The following is a 22,927-nucleotide window of genomic DNA, read 5'->3' as shown; positions in this document are numbered from 1 at the left end:
TCCATCACGTGGAGAAGTGGAAGTAGGATTAGGAAGGAAAGAAGAAAAAAAGAAAAGGAAAAAAAAGGAAAGAAAAAGAAAAAAAAAAGAAAAGAAAAAAAAGAAAAGAAAAAAAAAATAAAAGAAAAAAAGAGAAAAAAAAAAAAAGTTTAGGGTCAATTAGGATTTGAAATCTTTGGGCAATTGGAAAAAAAAAAAAAAAAATTTGGAGTTTCGTTTGATTGTTTTGGGATTTCGTTTAGTTATCTTTAAACCCTAAATCATAATACATTTCTATATAAAAAATAATTAAAAACTCTAAAAGGCATAAATCTTAATATTTTATATCATATCTTAAAAAATATAGAGTGTATGAGGTTTAATGTAATATTATGACATATAAAGTATTGGGTTTAGTGTATAGATTATAGAGTATAAAAAATATAATAATTTTATTTATTCATTATATTAATTTTATTTAACAGTATTTACCTCCAGCGCGCATTATATTTATCACATATCACATGAAATCTACCATATAATTTGGTTTCTTCAATGTTTTTTATCAATATAGTAGATAATATGTTAAATAAATATATGGTAAAATTTCATTCAAAATTTCCGTATTTTGATAGCAATTTCCATCGTTTCCGTCTAATTTTTGTCGAAATTTAAAAATCTTCGAAATTTCCGTCGAAATTTCCATCGAAATTTCTATTGAAATTTTCTCGAAACTCGAAATTTTATTCCTTGTATACAACATTACAAATTTACAACTATAGTTGTTAAAGTTATTATAATAAACTTTTATAATACAACTATAATTAAAGTTATTAAATCACGATCGTTCATTAATTCAACGATCTGAACCTTTCATTTTTTATGTTAATAGTCAAAGATCATCTTTACAAAAAATCGGCCAAATAGGAATTCATCTACCCATTCGAATGTTCGATTATCATTAAAAAAACCACGATCATTTATTAATTCGACCACCGTTACGTCCCTCTTACATCTCCGATTGAGCTAATTTTTTGCAAAGATTCTCTTTGAGTGGGGAACTAAAGTTTGAACGGTTCGAATCGTTGAAAACACGATCAATATGTGAGCTTCTACATATAAATACACTTGAAGAGTATAATTCTAATAACTTTCCCGTTGAAATCTTGTTCTTTCAGTAATTATAAAGACCACAACGTGATTCCAACAATCTGACCCGTTCATTTTCTATGTTCATAGTCAAATATCATCCTTACAAAAAATCGGCCAAATCGAAATTCATCTACCCATTCGATTACCATTAGAAAAATCACGATTGCTCATTAATTCAACCACCGTTATGTCACTTTTACATCTCCGATTGAGCTTATTTTTTACACGAATTATGTTTGAGTGAGGAACTAAAATTTGAACGGTTCGGATCGTTGAAAACACAATTGCATTATTTGTTTATAAAAATATGTAATAAAATATATAATAAAACATATGTACATTTATGTTTTATTATAGTTGTAATGTTGTATATAATTTTAAAAGTTTATTATTTATGGTATTACACTATTACTAACATAATAGTATTATATAATAACTTAATAAACATATTAATAATTTATTGAATTAAGTAAACGAAAGAGAGCTATTAAATATGTTATAATTCACAAACTTAACAAACAAACTAATCAGTTCAGTTGGTTGAGAGTTGAAGCTTGTTATGTGAGGTCTCATGTTCAAATCACAACATAGCCAAAATATCATATATTTTTTAAAAGATATATATGTGTCTAAACAGACTTTGGGCTCTTTCTGGGCCGCCCATTCGGGCCTAGCCTGGCCCGGCCCTCTAAGCCCGCAAGCCAAGACCCGATGGACGGACCTTGGACTTGTGTATTAAAGCCCAAGCCCAGCCGGACCCGGCCCATTGCCCACCCCTAATTTACATCTACATCATGTATACTAATTGAAGTAGAGGAGACGAGTTGCTAACTTATATTCTTTCTAGAAAGGTGCACGTGTCATGGATGGTAAAGTATTTAGTTGCTGATATATTTCAATTTGTTATGTTTTCAAGAGTTATCATTTAAGTATATTTTTAGATAAGCTATTATTCAATATATTTATTCTCAATCTATTAGTGAAAATACTGAAAACAATAAAAACTCCTTATCATGATTCATGTCAAAGTAATGACTAGGGACCACTCCGCAGGGACAGTAATGACCCATCAATTTCATCGTCAAGCTATTATTCGATATATTTATTCTCAATCTATTAGTGAAAATACTGAAAGCAATAAAAACTCCTCATCAATCATCATGATTCATGTCAAAGTAAGACAACAACACTCCTGAATCATGCATGACGTGCAAAACTAAATTGCCCGTCTGTTGGCAGATTCTTAGCCGTTTAATGTTTATCAATAAGACAATAACTGAGTCTTTGGAACACCAAACAGAAACTGAACCATTACGGCATTACACTGGCCATTACCTATTTTGTCTAGTTGTTTACTTGTTATGTAAATCTTTAGATAAATTCCATTTTCATTTTGTTTCATCCAAAACCCATTTTTTTATCCAAGAAAAAAGGAAAATAATCAACCCTTTTAGGTAATCACCTTTTGGGTAAGAAATTAAGAATGTACCCACATTTTGACCACCTTCCTCATCATCACGAGAATCATTCATCACACTTTGATTTGTGTGCTACTGCTGCTCTGCTGATAAGCCATTAGAACTCCATCCTCTATAAAATTCTAATCCAACACAGACACACACACACAGACCCAATTAGCCATTTCTTGCATACTTTGCATTAATGGAGAAATCTGGTTATGGCCGAGATGGGATTTTCAGGTCTCTTAGACCTCCTTTGGTCCTACCCAGAGACCCCAACCTCTCCATGGTCTCATTCCTCTTCAGAAACTCCTCTTCTTACCCACACAAACCTGCCCTTATTGATGCTGACTCCTCTGAAACCTTGTCCTTCACCCAGTTCAAGTCCATGGTCATCAAGGTCTCCCATGGCTTACTCCATCTGGGTATTAAGAAAAACGATGTTGTCCTCATTTTTGCTCCGAATTCAATCCAATTCCCCATCTGCTTGCTCGGTGTCATAGCGATTGGTGCCATTGCAACCACTTCCAATCCTCTCTACACTGTTTCAGAGCTCTCCAAGCAAGTGAAAGACTCCAATCCCAAGCTTGTTATAACAGTTCCTGAATTATGGGAAAAAGTGAAGGGCTTTAACCTTCCATCAGTCATTCTGGGATCACAATCTTCTTCTTCTTTGCATATTGCATCGAGTTCAAGAGTTGTAAGTTTTCATGAATTGGTTAAGTTATCTGGATCTGTCTCAGATTTCCCAATGGTTGATGTTAAGCAGACTGATACCGCTGTGCTTTTGTACTCTTCGGGCACAACAGGCTTGAGCAAAGGTGTAATTCTGACACATAGGAATTTCATTGCCTCATCTCTCATGGTTACAATGGATCAAGAACTGGCTGGAGACGTGCACCGTGTGTTCCTCTGTGTTTTGCCAATGTTCCATGTGTTTGGACTGGCTATTCTCACCTACACGCAGCTGCAAAAGGGAAATGCTGTTGTGTCAATGGCTAGGTTCAATCTTGAGCAGATATTGATGACTGTGGAGAAGTATAAGGTGACCCATTTGTGGGTTGTGCCTCCTATTATACTTGCTCTGGCAAAGCACAGTGTGGTTAAGAAGTATAACCTTTCATCCTTGAAGCATATTGGCTCTGGTGCAGCGCCTTTGGGGAAAGAGTTGATGGAGGAGTGCGCAAAAATTATTCCTGATGGTGTAGTTGCTCAGGTACTTAATCATGGCAATCCCAATTTTATAACCGTGCTTAATTGGAATGTTTCAGATAGATAATGATTTTGAGGTTCTATTTGTTCCAATTTGTGTGAGAAGTTGTCAAAGTTTGAGTGTTGAATATAATGTTAACAGTGGATTGCAACTTTTGGTAGAATGCAATTTATGTGAACTGTGAAAATTGGGTAGTGGTAGAGAGAGGCTATAGTCTAATGTTGCAACACTAGGGGCTTGCAAAGGTCTTGGCAGTTCACTGCCTTCCTCATGTTAAAGGTTTTGTCAGTGCAGTAGCTGGGAGTTTAAAACTTCCTCACTGATTTAGAAGTTTCCTTGTTTTACAGGGCTATGGTATGACAGAAACCTGTGGAATTGTTTCAGTGGAGAATAGCCTAGTAGGGAATCGACATACTGGTTCAACTGGTACACTTGTTTCAGGAGTTGAATCTCAGATCATCAGTGTAGATACACTGAAGCCTCTTCCTCCTAATCAGTTGGGGGAGATTTGGGTTAGGGGGCCTAATATGATGAAAGGTAAGTGTGTTTTTCATTTGCTTTGTTGTTGATATTCAAAAGAGTGGTCCTGCACACATGGACATATTATTCATCCTATGTAAATTTTACTCCGGCAGCTAGCTCACATTTGAAGCAGTAACACCTTGACAAAACTTGAGGTACCTTGGTCCCCCCTTAATGAAAAATAATGCAGTAGAAAATATGATCTTCAATCAGGATTTAATGACGAGTCTAAGGGTTGGAACTTTTTAGTGTCAAAGGACAAAGTTTTCCACTTTGGACAGGTGTAATCAACACCAGCCAGTGTGCAGTAGGAAACTCAAGGTAGGTGAGTTTAGGTGATAATTATCCAATCTGATGCCAGATATTGGCAGTGGAGGTACTTTGTCAAACTAAGAGTTTGTTAAAGTATTTTTGAGAGCTGGAACCAACTTGAAAGGGTATGGTTGAAGTTGGGAAAATGCAGGAACATTGTTATTTCTCATGTGGCATATATAATATGCAGAGCTCTTGCAGTGATGCTCCCAAGTTGGGCATTGCATTTGCCCATATACTAGCTTACTTGAGCATTGGAGACTCTTCTCCATATGTATCGTGCACCGTTACCTCAAAATATTCACTCTTTTGTCCCTGAAGATATGATATGGAATGTTTCCACAGTGAAAATTTAAAGTTGGGTATGCCGGTATGCTTGTAACTAAATACTATGCAATTACAAGAATAACAAAAGCATGGAACCGTTTATTTTTTTTTTATCATGGATTGTAAACATTTTTAACAGTCACTGAAGATACATCAATAAATGAGGTACTATTTTAACAAACAGAAGTACGTCCCCTCTGTTTCCACTGAGAACTGTCAAGTTAAGGATGTCTTTTTCTTTGTTACATTAGAGGGAATCGAACCCTGGATGTAGCCTAATCCTAATCTTTACCCCTCCCACCCTCACCACTTGGGCTAACTCCAAGGCCTTAAGTTAGGGATGTCTTTGGTCAATAAAATTTCTAAATGTAGCCAGTTTGGAAACCTTTGCTTTTAGATTTGGCTACTGTAAGTCTATTTGGTTTGAATTTGGTAGAGAAATTAGTAGGGTTTTCTCTTAAAGTTGTGTTTAATGCTCTATAGGTTTTTGCTTTATTCATTCATATGATAACACCATGATTACATAACTCATTTTCAGGTTATTTCAACAACCCACAGGCCACCAAAATGACTTTAGATAAAAATGGTTGGGTACATACGGGAGATCTTGGATACTTTGATGAAGACGGACAACTTTATGTAGTTGACAGAATCAAAGAGCTCATTAAGTATAAAGGTTTTCAGGTAAGTTATCGTGGTAAAGCTTGAACAATTAATGGATCAAAGGCAATTTTGGCTCTTATATTGGGTATAAGTTTCTGTGGGGGGGGGAAAAAAAAGAGAAAAGAAATGGAGCTCTTTGTTCTTTTGAATACAGTTTGGATTTTATTATCTATATAACGGCAATACCTCCTGTCATTTGGCTAATTACACGATTTCCTTCTCAGTTTGAAATAAATTTTCTAATGTGTTTTTTTTCTAACTACACATCATATACATAAAAACAACTTCCTTTCATTTTAACAGTTGGTTAATTACTTCATAGATAGAACAGAGGTACAGGCATGCCTTTACATTAGCTCTGATATTTGTATATTTGTATCTCCAAGAAAATTAATGCAGATTAGCAACACACACGCACACTTCTTTCTGTTAAATTTATTAGGAAAGAAACTTAATTTGAGTGTCAGACAAATGTTTCAATTAGAAAATCTAGTCACCACAACTAGAAAATTTAGTCAATGATGGATATTCATTCTGTCAGATTAAGGTTAGAAGTTCAAACTTACCTTTCTGGTTGTCTTTTTTTTTTTTTTTTCTTGGAATGGGTAAGCATGCTCTATCCACACTATTCTATTGAATCATATTTTGTTTGCTTTCTTGGTCCTTTTGTAGGTGGCACCAGCTGAACTTGAAGGGCTTCTAGTTTCTCACCCTGAAATATTAGATGCTGTTGTCATCCCGTAAGTTTTGACACACAAAATTCATTTGTACTAATTGCATAACTTTAATGATTGAGTTATTTCCACCCTATAGGTTTCCTGATGCTGAAGCTGGTGAGGTCCCGGTTGCATATGTTGTACGCTCGCCAAACAGTTCACTGACAGAAGAAGATGTCAAGAATTTTGTAGCTAATCAGGTAAGGAGACAACTTGGATCATCTGGGATCTGAATCAATTTCCATCCATGTCAAAATTGCTCTTTGTTGCACTCAAATTCACATTCTTGTGGCAGGTTGCACCTTTCAAAAGACTAAAAAAAGTAACATTCACAAACAGTGTCCCCAAGTCAGCATCAGGAAAAATCCTCAGAAGAGAGCTCATTGAGAAAGTACGGTCCAAAATATGAGATTGTATCATGGTTCATTGGATCCTCATTCTAATGTAATGTTTGCTTTGATAAAGAAGGCTAGTCTGTAGTCTGTAGTCTGTAGGGCACACACTGCTTGCTCCTTGCGTTGCACTTGCTTTAAAGTTGCAGGTTCTTCTTTATGTATTCAGCTTTGCTGTTGATCTTGTTCTGGAAATAAAAGAAGAGCAGGGTGTAGTTCGTAAGGCAATTAAGTATGTTGGACGGTAACTTGGAACCAATAAATGAGCAATAAGCGCATTTTCATTATGTTCAAATAGCAACTGCTCATTCCTCTGCCTATTTGTTGATTTCTTTACTTAGCTCAAAGAAAAAAAGAAGAAGAGACAAACTGCTCTATATGACTCTTTGTTACATTGCAGAAAGCAATTTTCTGTAAACAACTCTGTAAATTTAAATATTTACGCTCAAATACAAATGCTCTAAAGCTAACTAGTTAGTAAAGTAATACGAAGTTAATTATCTTTTTGGGTCCACCACATAATATAATCTCACCATCTAAACCGTTCATTTTTTATATTTCACTTCAAAGATCATCTTTGTAAAAAATCTCCAAAATCGAAAGTCATTTAGTCATTTGATTATAATAACGAATTATTTGATTATAATAACAATCATTTATATTTATTTGATTACAATTAGATGGCTAAATGATTTTCGATTTAATTAAGTTTTTGCAATGATAATTTTTGAAGTGAGGCTTAAAAAATCGACGGTTCGAATTATGAGATTAGTCATATTACCAAAATATTAGTTAGTTTCATATTAATTTGCTAATCATTTAGCTTTAAAATGCACCTCCAAGACAAATAATTAATTATATATACGTAAAAAAAATGTTTTAAAGTTAACTAATTAGGAAATTAATATGAAACATCGAAACCAACCACCCTTAAGCCCACCACATGATATAATCTCGTAACGTGAACTGTTTATTTTTATGGAAAAATATTGAACCTAAATGTACCATCCTAAATCCGTATAATTTAAAAGCACCCCTCCCAAATGGACCATCCTAAAACTTAATAGGAGAGCAGCCTATTACCTAGGAAAGGAAAGGCTCATTCTCATTCATCCAAGATAATCAATTACAATGTACAGCAGCCTGTGTTTACAATACATTGCAAACCAATTAACTAAAACTTCATAATTAGAACTACATGCATTAGTTTATTTCTTCACTTCTTTAGCTTGTTGTGTACTCTTATTACTTTGCTTTCTCTTCTTTATGATTATATATATATATAATATTTCAATAAATTAAGAATACGATTTATCTAGATCTGTTTTCAGAAATTCTTTCAACCTTTAATTCCTTTTTAATTCTAGCTACCCCAATACATATAACACGTACAAGCACATGATCACATTCACAGCAGGCTTACTACAACAAGCATTATTGAAAAGAAAGCATGAGCTATATTTCCCACCAGCTGTTTGATATTTGAACTGAACTTTAATAGATTAACACTCTAGCTATTAATGTTATTTTCTCTTTAAAGAAAATTCATGCCATATGGCCGGTAATGCTATATATAAATATATATGTTGTAAAATATGTAGAGATTAGGGTTTGTGGAAAAGAGGAGGCAGAGAGAATATATCAGTCGTCATCTTATTCATCTTATAAATATCCTTATATAGAGGTAGGGTTTACTAGGTTTAGAATATTTACTAGTATGCCCCTACAACTAATTACAGGAATAGCCACATATAACAATATATTTACAACACTCCCCCTTGGATATTCCATGTCATTAGTGTTGTCTCTGCTATGCGCTTCTAAGTTGCCTCGTTAAAACCTTGCCAAGTAATAAAAACCCTGTGGGAACAAAAACAACCTTGGTCGAAGGAAAAAGAGTGCAACGCGCGTGAGTGTGGAGTAGTCGCATCAGAACCTCGAAAGTAGGTGAAGTCATATCTTCTGGATCATAAGCAGATAGTATGTCAATGGGAGCGGGGTGCATTAGAGTTGCTACACCAAAACCTTGCCCGGTAAACCCAATGGGAAAAACCCGTGGTCGAAGGGAAAAGATGAGCAAATGCATATACATCAGATCAACACATCTTCAGGATGTAGTATGAGTAGGGTGACCATGCCAAGATGTGCCTCATTAAAACCTTGCCAGGTAACAAAACCCAGTGGGACAAAATAACCCTGGACGAAGGACAAAAGAGTACACGATGGTCAAGCGAGTATGCTTCGGGATACTCCCCCTGATGTCGACTCCCCCTGAAGACTACATACTAGATAAATTAGCCAATCTACGCGAACCAATACCTCGAACATGCATCAAGAACGTGGACTTTGGTAGTGACTTGGTGAAGAGGTTTGCATGGTTGTCATGAGATCGGATCTACTTGACTTCAATCATCTGATGCTCTTGTTGCTGTTGATCGAAGAAGAACTTCGGTACAATATGCTTGGTGTTGTCTCCTTTGATGAAATCTGTCTTCATCTGCTGGATGCAAGCGGCATTATCCTCATAGATAATCGTTGGTTCATCAGTGGTGGAATTCAGCCCACACGTAGTTCGAACATGCTTGGAAACTGCTCTTAGCCATATACATTCACGAACTGCTTCGTGAAGGGCTAGAATCTCAGCATGATTCGAAGAGGTAGCAACAAAGGTCTGTTTCGTAGACCTCCAAGATATTGTTGTATTCTCAATGGTAAAGACATAACCAGTTTGAGAACGTGCCTTATGCGGGTCTGATAGATACCCTGCGTCAGCATATCCAAAAGGTGGGCATCATTCCGAGGATCGAGGGGGTTCGATCCATTCCTTGATGCGTAGCTAAGGATAGAATAAGCCCATATCCGTCGTATCTTTAAGGTAGCGGAAAAAGTCTTTTATGCCATTCCAGTGGCGGCGTGTTGGCGCAGAGCTATATCTAGCTAACAAGTTCACAGCGAATGAGATGTCCGGTCTAGTACATTGAGACAAGTACAATAATGCGCCTATTGCACTTAGATATGGGACTTCTGGTGCCAATATATCTTCGTTATCATCTGCGGGACAAAACGGATCTTTCTTAGGATCTAGACTACGGACAATCATGGGCGTGCTAGAAGGTTTCGCTTTATCCTCATTAAAGCGCCTTAACATCTTCTGGATGTAATTCGATTGATGGACCAAAATTCCATCTGCACGGTGCTCGAGCTCCAGGCCGAGACAGAAGTTCGTTCTCCCAAGATCTTTCATCTCGAATTCCAATTTCAGGTGTTTAGCGGTTTCCTTGATCTCTTCAGGAGTACCAATTAGATTCATGTCATCGACATAAACAACTACAATAGCAAAACCAGAACTTGTTCTTAATAAACACGCAAGGGCATAGAACATTATTCACATATCCCATCCCGATCAAATACTCACTTTAGACGGTTATACCACCTCCGTCCGGATTGTTTCAATCCATAAAGTAAACGCCTCAAACTAATGGAGAGCGTGTTCCGTGGTCTGGAACTATTTGCATCGGGTGTCTTAAGTCCTTCGGGAACTTTCATATATATCTCTGTATCAAGATCCCCATAGAGATAAGCAGTGACCACATCCATAAGCTGCATACTCAGTTTTTCGGAAACTATCAAACTGATAAGGTAGTGGAACGTTATGACGTCCATTACGGGGGAATACTCTTCCTCGTAATCAATCCCAGGGCGTTGAGAAAATCATTGCGCCACTAGACGAGCCTTGTATCTCACAATCTCGTTTTTCTCATTACGCTTCCTTACAAATACCCATTTAAATTCTACAGGTTTAACATGGGGAAGGTGTAGGAACGACAGGCCCAAATACCTTTCTCTTTGTCAAGGAATCTAATTCGACCTGGATTGCTTCTTTCCATTTTGGCCAGTCATCTCGACGTTGACATTCATCAACGGAGTGAAGTTCGATGTCATCGCTAGTTATGATTTCGGTAGCTACCGCGAATACAAATATATCATCGATGATAATCTCGTTTCGATTCCAGAGCTCACTTAAGCATGCATAATTTATAGAGATCTCTATGTTCTCGGGAGTGGTTTCTAACGTTGGAGCGTCCCCCAACGCCGTCTCTTCTGGGACGGACCCATAATCCGGAACTATTTCGTGAGATGGATCGATTGAGATCGCGATGTCAAGGGGACTCATTTGTGCCAAATGTATCCTCTTCCGGGGATAAGAGTCCATCGAACCTAGTGGTCAACCTCACTTCTGGGCAGGGACATATGACTGGTTAGCCACTATTGTTGTACCTCGTCCATCTGGAACGACACGTCCTCCTGGGACGACACGTCCTTCGGGGACGGATATCCTTGCAGGCACATTTGCAGCAGGTATATGTGATCTCGTCACTTTAGCTAGATCAGAGAATGCGTCTGGCATATTATGAGTTATACTCTGTAGATCTAGAATTCTCCGCACTTCACTATCACATTGTGCGGTTCGGGGATCGAGATGAGACATAGTGGGGACATTCCACGTCAATTCACGTCGTTCTTCAGGAACGGTGACGTTCATATCTCCCCCTAACGGCGGGAAGACTGTCTCATCAAAGTGACAATCCGCAAATCTAGCGGTAAAGAGATCGCCTGTCAAGGGCTCTAAAAAGCGTATAGTGGATGGGGATTCATAATCGACATATATGCCCATCGTTCGTTGAGGACCCATTTTGGTACGTTGTAGCGGCGTAACTGGCACGTAAACTGCATACCCAAATACGCGTAAGTACGAAACGTCAGGTTCGTACCCAGTCACCAGCTGTAACGCGGAGTAAGGTTAGGTAGCAGTGGACCTCAACCGGACCAACATGGCTGCATGCAAGATTGCATAGCCCCACGCAGAAATTGGAAGCTTGGTGCGCATAACCAAGGTTCGTGCGATCATTTGTAATCTTTTAATGAACGCTTCTGCGAGACCATTATGGGTGTGAACATGGGGAACTCGATGTTCAACATTAATCCCAAGGGGCATGCAATAATCATCGAAAGTTTTCGATGTAAACTCTCCGGCATTATCAAATCTTCTGGACTTTATAGGATAATCCGTGTGGTGAGCCTTCTGGGCGAGAAGTTTAGCAAAAGCAGCGTTTCTTGTGGACAATAGTGTAACATGTGATCACTTTGTCGATGCATCAACCAAAACCATAAAATATTTAAATGGTCCGCATGGTGGTTGGATAAGTCCACAAATATTCCCTTGTATCATTTGCAGGAAAAGGATGGAGTCTTTACTAGTCTTTGCATATGATGGTCTAGTATTCAACTTTCTGAGCGAGCAAGTTTGGTATAATGTGTCACTAAACACAAGATCCTTATTAGTAAGGGGATGCCCGTGTGATGAATTGAGGATACGGTGCATCATACTTTGACCTGGGTATCCCAACCGGTCATGCCATAGAAAGAAACTGCTCGAATTGGTTAACTTCTGGTTAACTATGTGATTTGCCTCAATCGATCTAATGGTGGTCATGTAAAGACCGCTCGATAGACATTTCAATTTCTCCAATGTACGCTTCTGGCCATACAAATTGGAGGTTATGCAAAGATATTCCACTCCATTTTCCTCAGTGGTTTCAACGTGATAACCGTTGGCTCGAATATCCTTATAACTCAACAACGTTCTTCTGGAACTTGGAGAATATAAGGCCTCATTAATGGTAATTCAGTACCATTGGACAACATAAAATGGGCTTTGCCATGGCCCTCTATCAGGTTGGATTAGCCTGATATGGTTGTCACAGAGGTATGAGTAAGCAATAAGTTTGAAAAATACTTCCGATCTTGAAGTATGGTGTGCGTAGTAACACTGTCTGCCAGACAACAAACTTCCCCACTAAACATGCTTATTCATAAATTTAATTCAATAGATCACATGTATGAAAATAACTTGATTGAATTAAATAATATTCGAGCATAACCAAATTTTCAAAACAAATAATCCAAATCATAAATCACCAAAATAATCCGAATAAGAAAAACATTATTCAGAAAATAAATACGGCACAAGCGCCGATCATATCCATGTCATCGAGTTTCTAGTCCTCGAAGTGTCCAGTAGCAGTCTGGAAATCAGTGACCTCTAAGGTGGTATCCATAGGAAATGATCCCTCAACGAGATTGGTCTCTCGAGTTCCGCGACTGGCGTGATACTCATTTACAGCTTGCGCTGATGCACGGCAGGTGCGGGACCAGTGATCAGTTCCTCCACATCGGTAACAGATATCATTCTGATTCTGATTCTGGTGGCGACGGGTCGGACCAGTGTTCCTCTCATTTCGAGTTCTTGGGGCCGAGGGACCGTGGTTCCTACCACGTGGGCCATGGCCACGTTGGCCTCGGTCATACAGGTCATTCCTCTGAGAACCTTTCCTTCCATATCTCGGGCGGTCAGACTTTGTGCCCTTTCCATGACCTCGGTATCCTCTTTCGCGGTTTGAATCGCGATAAGCAACAACGTTTGCTTCAGGCAATGGTGCTGCTTTAGTACCGACAGGTCGGGCTTGATCATTTCTCATTAATAAGTTGTTGTTCTTTTCAGCGAGCAACAGAGTGGTGATCAATGCCGAGAACTTGGTAAAATTCCTCTCCCTGTATTGTTGCTGCAGGACCAAACAGGAGGCAGGGAAGGTGGAGAAAGTCTTCTCCAATAGGTCAGCTTCGGTGAGCTCCTCCCCACAAAATTTGAGGAGCGACCGGATCCGGCAGATCTCCGAATTATACTCATTCACGGATTTGAAATCCTGGAAACGAATGTTCTGCCAATCATGTCTTGCTTCAGGCAAGAAAATGGTCTTTTGATGGTCAAACCGCTCTTCCAGAGCAACTCAAAGAGCTCGTGGATCCTCTTCAGCGAGGTACTCAACTTGGAGTGCTTCCTCCATATGCTTCCTAATGAAGATCATGACACTTGCCTTAAGAGATTCTGCGACAACATTGTCTGCATTGATTGTCGATCTCATCTTCTTGGCAGTCAAATGAAGCTTAACATCTTGAGTCCACTTTAGATAGTTTCTTCCGGAAACTTCCAAAGCGACGGAATCAAGCTTGTTGAGATTTGACATTCTTTGGTTGAAAGGAACAAATAATCATGATTAGTGCTTCGGGCAATAATATCCATAAACAATAAATAAGAACTTCAAGTTCTATAACATGGTATAGACATGTAAAATCTACTGGTTTTATCATGTATGGTGAATTTATGAAGGAAAGTTCAGGTTCCTTATATGGCATTATTGAAGCTACAGGTTCAATATTTATGTATGAACTACTGGTTCATTAATTACCTGCAATTTCTACACATATATTCTAGTGCAAAAATTTAAACAAGTAAAATATTCATATACCCAAGTAGAACAGAAAAATATCACAAAATTATTTGAATAAAAGTTTCTGGCATTTAGGATATATATATTAAACGGTTTGCATACTAACAATAAACTATCAGCAGCACAGTGGTTAAGGTGCACTCTTGGTACCCAAGAGGTCCTGGGTTCAAATCCCAGGCATGACAAGAATTAACATCTCCTTTTTACAAAGTTTCAGGAGGCTTGCCATGTGTCAGCGTGAGAGTGGCGCATGTGTGGCGCTGACGTGGCAGCTTGGTGGCGCATGCGTGGAGCTGACGTGGCAGTTTGGTGGCTGCCTGCGTGGCGTCCATGTGGCAGCTGACGTGGCAGCGGCATGGTGGGCCTGCTGGGCTGCCTGCGTGGCGGGCCTGCTGGGCTGGCAGCATGGGAGTGGGCCTGCTGGGCCTGCGAGGCGCTGCTGGCCTGGTGGGCTGCTGCTGGGCCTGCGTGGGCAGCAAGGCTGCTAGGCTGAACTAGGTGCGGGGCTGCTGCAAGATGGCGCTGCTGCTGGCAGCATGGCAGCGAGGCCCTGCTGCGCGAGCGAGAGCTGCTGCTGCTGGCAGCGAAGTGCAAGGCTACAGTGGGGCTGCTGCTGGCAGCGAGGCGCGGCTGCTGGCCACGCGCGGGGTGGTTTTCCGATCACCCAAAAATTATTCCTCTTTTTATTTTAATCATTCAATCCAAGAAGACATATATAAAATATGTAAACCCAAATAAATCAATCACATAAATCTAGGGTTCATGCTTCATGGGGATTTTTCAATCAATCAAGGTTAAATAATCATGAACATAAAATTATTTTATAAAACCTACTTGGTTGAAGAACAAATTGAATGATGATCCTCTTTCGTTTAGCGATCCACAATCCAAAGAGCTTCTCGTGCTGATAACGTGTTGTAAAATATGTAGAGATTAGGGTTTGTGGAAAAGAGGAGGCAGAGAGAATATATCAGTCGTCATCTTATTCATCTTATAAATATCCTTATATAGAGGTAGGGTTTACTAGGTTTAGAATATTTACTAGTATGCCCCTACAACTAATTACAGGAATAGCCACATATAACAATATATTTACAACAATATATATATTATAGGTTAACAGAGCCGTTCAGGTGTGGACGTGCGAACGCACTACAGAGCGCTCGATAACTCCGCCGAGATCTCGGTGAAGTTTTTTTATAACAGATAATCGCTTCTTGCAGCACTCGGCGTTATTTTCTCTGCCCCCTTTTTTAGGGTATTGGTCGACAAGTTCACCCGATACTTTCCTATAGTATATAATGGCCTTTGTGGATGAATTATGTTAGGAACCAAGTCCGAGAGCTCGGTGCAAAAAAATTGTACACAACCGAGCGCTCAACGTTCGCAAGTGAATAAGACTGTATATGTTAAATCCTCTCTTCTTGGGACCTAAAGCATATATGATTGGATGTAGAGAGAAACTTTCTATCATTGGGATAGGGAGAGGCGGTATCCCCACCTTCTTCTCATTGACTCTCTCTTTTTTCTCTCTCTCCTCTCAATCTCTCTTTTTCTCTCTGCTATGACACGAGCATGTCCCTCTGATAGGGACATGCAAGTTATTTTCTTGGATGTAACCAGAAAAAGCATATAGATTGTTTGAAATGCCCTCTAGCCACTCACACTCTAGCACACATATAAGATATGCAGCAATCTGTGTGCAGGCCCTTTTATATAAGCTATACATATATAATCTATACAGCATATCAGAATATATAGTTGAGAGAGGGATGAGAGTTATTTGTTTACCTTTAAAAGCCCGAAATAAACCTAGGTAGTAGGCCCCTCCCTTGTATGTGGATGATTCTTGGGCTTCAAAGGGTCTTTCTCTAAAACCCATTTGGATCTAAGAATATTCTAATTAATGAACCAAGATGGCATTCTCCTGCACTGGCACCTGCACCTCTTGCTTTGTTCCTTCTCTTCCTTTCTACCTTCCATTTTCTCATATTTTTTTGCTTTGTCCTGAAGCTTTTGATAGCTTTGGTTGTACGTGAAATTTCCTTCAAGCAGATGAGGAAGAAAGAAGAACTAGTTTCAAGTGCAGGTGCAAATGCAGATAAACCCAAAACTCAATGAAAATGAAGGCCAAATTATAGAACATAGTTCCTCCAAACGATTAGGGACCACTCCGCAGGGACAGTAATGACCCATCAATTTCATCGTCAATCTATTATTCAATATATTTATTCTCAATCTATTAGTGAAAATACTGAAAACAATAAAAACTCCTCATCAATCATCATGATTCATGTCAAAGTAAGACAACAAACACTCCTGAATCATGCATGACGTACAAAACTAAATTGCCAGATTGAGTCTTTGGCAGATTCTTAGCCGTTTAATGTTTATCAATAACTGAGTCTTTGGAACACCAAACAGAAACTGAACCATTATGGCATTACACCATTACCTATTTTGTCTGATTGTTTACTTGTTATGTAAATATTAGATAAATTCCATTTTCATTTTGTTTCTTCCTAAGTTTCAAACCCATTTTTTTATCCAACAAAAAAGGAAAATAATCAACCCTTTTAGGTAATCACCATTAATGTAGGAACAATTTTTTTTTCGTAAGAATGTACCCACAATTTTGACCACCTTTCTCATCATCACGAGAATCATTCATCACACTTTGATTTGTGTGCTACTGCTGCTCTGCTGCTCTGCTGCACACAACTCTGCTGACAAGCCATTAGAACACTATCCTCTATAAAATTCTAATCCAACACAGACACGCCACACACAGAGACCCAATTAGCCATTTCTTGCATACTTTGCATTAATGGAGAAATCTGGTTATGGCCGAGATGGGATTTTCAGGTCTCTTAGACCTCCTCTGATCCTACCCAGAGACCCCAACCTCTCCATGGTCTCATTCCTCTTCAGAAACTCCTCTTCTTACCCACACAAACCTGCCCTCATTGATGCTGACTCCTCTGAAACCTTGTCCTTCACCCAGTTCAAGTCCATGGTCATCAAGGTCTCCCATGGCTTACTCCATCTGGGTATTAAGAAAAACGATGTTGTCCTCATTTTTGCTCCCAATTCAATCCAATTCCCCATCTGCTTGCTCGGTGTCATTGCAATTGGTGCCATTGCAACCACTTCCAATCCTCTCTACACTGTTTCAGAGTTCTCCAAGCAAGTGAAAGACTCCAATCCCAAGCTTGTTATAACAGTTCCTGAATTATGGGAAAAAGTGAAGGGCTTTAACCTTCCATCAGTCATTCTGGGATCACAATCTTCTTCTTCTTTGCATATAGCATCGAGTTCAAGAGTTGTAAGTTTTCATGAATTGGTTAAGTTATCTGGGTCTGTCTCAGATTTCCCAGTGGTTGATGTTAAGCAGACTGATACGGCTGTGCTTTTGTACTCTTCGGGAACAACAGGCTTGAGCAAAGGTGTAATTCTGACACATAGGAATTTCATTGCCTCATCTCTCATGGTTGCAATGGATCAAGAACTGGCTGGAGACGTGCACCGTGTGTTCCTCTGTGTTTTGCCGATGTTCCATGCGTTTGGACTGGCGATTATCACCTACTCGCAGCTGCAAAAGGGAAATGCTGTTGTGTCAATGGCTAGGTTCAATCTTGAGCAGATATTGATGACTGTGGAGAAGTATAAGGTGACCCATTTGTGGGTTGTGCCTCCTATTATACTTGCTCTGGCAAAGCACAGTGTGGTTAAGAAGTATAACCTTTCATCCTTGAAGCATATTGGCTCTGGTGCAGCGCCTTTAGGGAAAGAGTTGATGGAGGAGTGCGCAAAAATTGTTCCTAATGGTGTGGTTGCTCAGGTACTTAATCATGGCAATCCCAATTTTATAACTGTGCTTAATTGGAATGTTTCAGATAGATACTGATTTTGAGGTTCTTTCTGTTCCAATTTGTGTGAGAAGTTATCAAAGTTTGAGTGTTGAATATAATGTTGACAGTGGATTGCAACTTTTGGTAGAATGCAATTTATGTGAACTGTGAAAATTGGGTAGTGGTAGAGAGAGGCTATAGTCTAATGTTGCAACACTAGGGGCTTGCAAAGGTCTTGGCAGTTCACTGCCTTCCTCATGTTAAAGGTTTTGTCAGTGCAGTAGCTGGGAGTTTAAAACTTCCTCACTGATTTAGAAGTTTCCTTGTTTTACAGGGCTATGGTTTGACAGAAACCTGTGGAGTGGTTTCAGTGGAGAATACCCTAGTAGGGACTCGACATACTGGTTCAACTGGTACGCTTATTTCAGGAGTTGAATCTCAGATCATCAGTGTAGATACACTGAAGCCTCTCCCTCCTAATCAGTTGGGGGAGATTTGGGTTAGGGGGCCTAATATGATGAAAGGTAAGTGTGTTTTTCATTTGCTTTGTTGTTGACATTCAAAAGAGTGGTCCTGCACACATGGACATATTATTCATCCTATGTAAATTTTACTCCGGCAGCTAGCTCACATTTGAAGCAGTAACACCTTGACAAAACTTGAGGTACCTTGGTCCCCCCTTAATGAAAAATAATGCAGTAGAAAATATGATCTTCAATCAGGATTTAATGACGAGTCTAAGGGTTGGAACTTTTTAGTGTCAAAGGACAAAGTTTTCCACTTTGGACAGGTGTAATCAACACCAGCCAGTGTGCAGTAGGAAACTCAAGGTAGGTGAGTTTAGGTGATAATTATCCAATCTGATGCCAGATATTGGCAGTGGAGGTACTTTGTCAAACTAAGAGTTTGTTAAAGTATTTTTGAGAGCTGGAACCAACTTGAAAGGGTATGGTTGAAGTTGGGAAAATGCAGGAACATTGTTATTTCTCATGTGGCATATATAATATGCAGAGCTCTTGCAGTGATGCTCCCAAGTTGGGCATTGCATTTGCCCATATACTAGCTTACTTGAGCATTGGAGACTCTTCTCCATATGTATCGTGCACCGTTACCTCAAAATATTCACTCTTTTGTCCCTGAAGATATGATATGGAATGTTTCCACAGTGAAAATTTAAAGTTGGGTATGCCGGTATGCTTGTAACTAAATACTATGCAATTACAAGAATAACAAAAGCATGGAACCGTTTATTTTTTTTTTATCATGGATTGTAAACATTTTTAACAGTCACTGAAGATACATCAATAAATGAGGTACTATTTTAACAAACAGAAGTACGTCCCCTCTGTTTCCACTGAGAACTGTCAAGTTAAGGATGTCTTTTTCTTTGTTACATTAGAGGGAATCGAACCCTGGATGTAGCCTAATCCTAATCTTTACCCCTCCCACCCTCACCACTTGGGCTAACTCCAAGGCCTTAAGTTAGGGATGTCTTTGGTCAATAAAATTTCTAAATGTAGCCAGTTTGGAAACCTTTGCTTTTAGATTTGGCTACTGTAAGTCTATTTGGTTTGAATTTGGTAGAGAAATTAGTAGGGTTTTCTCTTAAAGTTGTGTTTAATGCTCTATAGGTTTTTGCTTTATTCATTCATATGATAACACCATGATTACATAACTCATTTTCAGGTTATTTCAACAACCCACAGGCCACCAAAATGACTTTAGATAAAAATGGTTGGGTACATACGGGAGATCTTGGATACTTTGATGAAGACGGACAACTTTATGTAGTTGACAGAATCAAAGAGCTCATTAAGTATAAAGGTTTTCAGGTAAGTTATCGTGGTAAAGCTTGAACAATTAATGGATCAAAGGCAATTTTGGCTCTTATATTGGGTATAAGTTTCTGTGGGGGGGGGAAAAAAAAGAGAAAAGAAATGGAGCTCTTTGTTCTTTTGAATACAGTTTGGATTTTATTATCTATATAACGGCAATACCTCCTGTCATTTGGCTAATTACACGATTTCCTTCTCAGTTTGAAATAAATTTTCTAATGTGTTTTTTTTCTAACTACACATCATATACATAAAAACAACTTCCTTTCATTTTAACAGTTGGTTAATTACTTCATAGATAGAACAGAGGTACAGGCATGCCTTTACATTAGCTCTGATATTTGTATATTTGTATCTCCAAGAAAATTAATGCAGATTAGCAACACACACGCACACTTCTTTCTGTTAAATTTATTAGGAAAGAAACTTAATTTGAGTGTCAGACAAATGTTTCAATTAGAAAATCTAGTCACCACAACTAGAAAATTTAGTCAATGATGGATATTCATTCTGTCAGATTAAGGTTAGAAGTTCAAACTTACCTTTCTGGTTGTCTTTTTTTTTTTTTTTCTTGGAATGGGTAAGCATGCTCTATCCACACTATTCTATTGAATCATATTTTGTTTGCTTTCTTGGTCCTTTTGTAGGTGGCACCAGCTGAACTTGAAGGGCTTCTAGTTTCTCACCCTGAAATATTAGATGCTGTTGTCATCCCGTAAGTTTTGACACACAAAATTCATTTGTACTAATTGCATAACTTTAATGATTGAGTTATTTCCACCCTATAGGTTTCCTGATGCTGAAGCTGGTGAGGTCCCGGTTGCATATGTTGTACGCTCGCCAAACAGTTCACTGACAGAAGAAGATGTCAAGAATTTTGTAGCTAATCAGGTAAGGAGACAACTTGGATCATCTGGGATCTGAATCAATTTCCATCCATGTCAAAATTGCTCTTTGTTGCACTCAAATTCACATTCTTGTGGCAGGTTGCACCTTTCAAAAGACTAAAAAAAGTAACATTCACAAACAGTGTCCCCAAGTCAGCATCAGGAAAAATCCTCAGAAGAGAGCTCATTGAGAAAGTACGGTCCAAAATATGAGATTGTATCATGGTTCATTGGATCCTCATTCTAATGTAATGTTTGCTTTGATAAAGAAGGCTAGTCTGTAGTCTGTAGTCTTGCGTTGCACTTGCTTTAAAGTTGCAGGTTGGTGTCTTTATGTATTCAGCTTTGTTGTTGATCTTGTTCTGGAATTAAAAGAAGAGCAGGGTGTAGTTCGTAAGGCAATTAAGTATGTAGGACCCAACATATGAGCAATAAGCGCATTTTAAACTTCTTTGAAACCCTAGAAATGCACAAGCAAGCAACCCCAATATGTTGTTATATACAAGTTTCATCTCTTCAACTTCTCTTGTTTGCACCAATCTGAACCTCTAGATACCCTGTGCAATTAATTCACATATTGATATATTATTATTGAAAGAATGAATGTACTTCATCAAGGACTAGTTTGGTTGAAACAATAATCTCTACCTTGTTACAAAAGAAACCTTGTCGATCATCATCATCTCCCTTGCATCTCTCTACAATTAAGCCCTAGAAGATTTAGATATACATTTCTCCCATAACATTATTTGTTGAGTACTCAAATATGTAGAGTAGAACTCTACAAAAGCGCTAATTTTTGTGGACAAGAGAAAGAACTTCCTTCAGCACCAAACAAATTAACCCCATACATATAAAGTTATAATTAATTAATGTTCAAAACACAAGCTCTACAAGACTACAGAGATTGATATAGTTGAACAGGAAAGAGGATTTTTCTTTTCTTTTTGTTTCAAGAGGAATTTGGCACAAGATTTATAACATAATATTTTATAAGCAACAAAATTTATAACATATTATTTTAAGGGTTAATTACATATATATACCTCAACTATACATCACTTATCAGTTAGGTACCTCTGGTTTAAAAACTTTCATTAGGGTACATCAACTTATGTTTTTTGTCAATTGAATACCTCCGTTAGTCTGACCGTTAAATGCCTACGTGGCGCAGACGTGGCACACGCGGACCCCACCATTAAATATTAATTTAGCATTTAAAAATAGCCACTAAACCAAAATTAATAAAAATAATAATAATAACCATTAAAATTATATAAAATTGAAAAAAAAAAAAGTGCAAACCCAAACCCAAGCCACCCCCCACCTCCCCCGCCCCTCCCCCCCAAACCCAAGCCAACCCCCACCTCCCCCGCCCTTCCACCGCAAACCCAGGCCACCCCCTCCACCTCCCTCGCCCCTCCCCCCCAAACCCAACCCCCTGGCCTGTCGCACCCCCCATCCCCCAAACCCAGTCGCACCCACCTCCCCCAAACCCAGTCGCACCCCCTCCACCTTCCCCGCCCCTCCCCCCCAAACCCAGGCGACCCCCCACCTCCCCCGCCCTTCCCTTCGAATCGCCGCCGTCGTAGCTCAGATGACCAAATCGAAGGTGCCAAGGGACTCGCCATGCCGAGGGAGTGAGAACCCAGTGGTGTTGCTGGGAGAGGGGGCGCCGGGGGGGGGGGATTGTTGGGGGCTCGGGGCTCCAGATTGGAGGTTGGTGATGTCGCCGGCCCCTTGGGTCTGGCAGTGTCGATCCCCACAGAGAGAGAAAGAGAGATAGAGAGAGAGAGAGAGAGAGAGAGAGAGATGCGGCTGTGAGGCTAGGAGGGGGGGTTGCCGACGCGAATGAGGAGGTACCTGGTGGCCGGAGATTGGGAGGGAGGTGAGTGGGTTGGGTGGCGGACTTGGGGAGGGGGAGGGAGGAGGGTGTGGGCTGCGAGTTGCTGGCCAAAGAGGGGGAGGGAGGCGAAGAGAGGAGGGTTGAGGGTGCGAAGACGTTGCTGGGCTCTCAGCCATTTTTTTTTTTATTTTTTAATTTTGTGTTTATTTTTTATATTTGGTATCATTTTTTAAACTCTAATTAGGTTTTTTAATTAATTTTTGTCCACCTGTCTATTTGTAAATGCCAAGTCAATGTGCCACGTCAGCGCCACGTAGGCATTTAACGGTCAGACTAACGGAGGTATTTAATTGACAAAAAACATAAGTTGATGTACCCTAATGAAAGTTTTTAAACCAGAGGTACCCAACTGATAAGTGATGT

The 22,927-nt window shown here is 39.2% G+C and overlaps 2 protein-coding genes across 2 annotated transcripts; both read left to right on the top strand.

Annotated features, from left to right (window-relative positions):
- Positions 1–2,555: 2,555 nt before the first annotated feature.
- LOC147298872 (putative CoA ligase CCL7) lies at positions 2,556–7,023 on the top strand. The gene is made up of 6 exons (XM_086229690.1): positions 2,556–3,807; positions 4,152–4,341; positions 5,504–5,649; positions 6,301–6,368; positions 6,442–6,544; positions 6,640–7,023. Exons 1-6 carry the CDS (start codon positions 2,794–2,796, stop codon positions 6,751–6,753), a joined length of 1,635 nt encoding a protein of 544 aa, XP_086085816.1. The 5' UTR covers positions 2,556–2,793; the 3' UTR covers positions 6,754–7,023.
- Positions 7,024–16,831: 9,808 nt separating this feature from the next.
- LOC147298871 (putative CoA ligase CCL7) lies at positions 16,832–20,929 on the top strand. Its single transcript, XM_086229691.1, has 6 exons — positions 16,832–17,926; positions 18,271–18,460; positions 19,623–19,768; positions 20,419–20,486; positions 20,560–20,662; positions 20,758–20,929. Exons 1-6 carry the CDS (start codon positions 16,913–16,915, stop codon positions 20,869–20,871), a joined length of 1,635 nt encoding a protein of 544 aa, XP_086085817.1. The 5' UTR covers positions 16,832–16,912; the 3' UTR covers positions 20,872–20,929.
- Positions 20,930–22,927: the final 1,998 nt, after the last annotated feature.

This window comes from Dryas octopetala, chromosome 1, assembly GCF_963921425.1.
Source record: "Dryas octopetala chromosome 1, drDryOcto1.1, whole genome shotgun sequence".
NCBI classification, from domain to species: domain Eukaryota; kingdom Viridiplantae; phylum Streptophyta; class Magnoliopsida; order Rosales; family Rosaceae; genus Dryas; species Dryas octopetala.
Note: the sequence above shows the minus strand (reverse complement) of the source record. Positions and strands in the feature narration are given on the sequence as shown.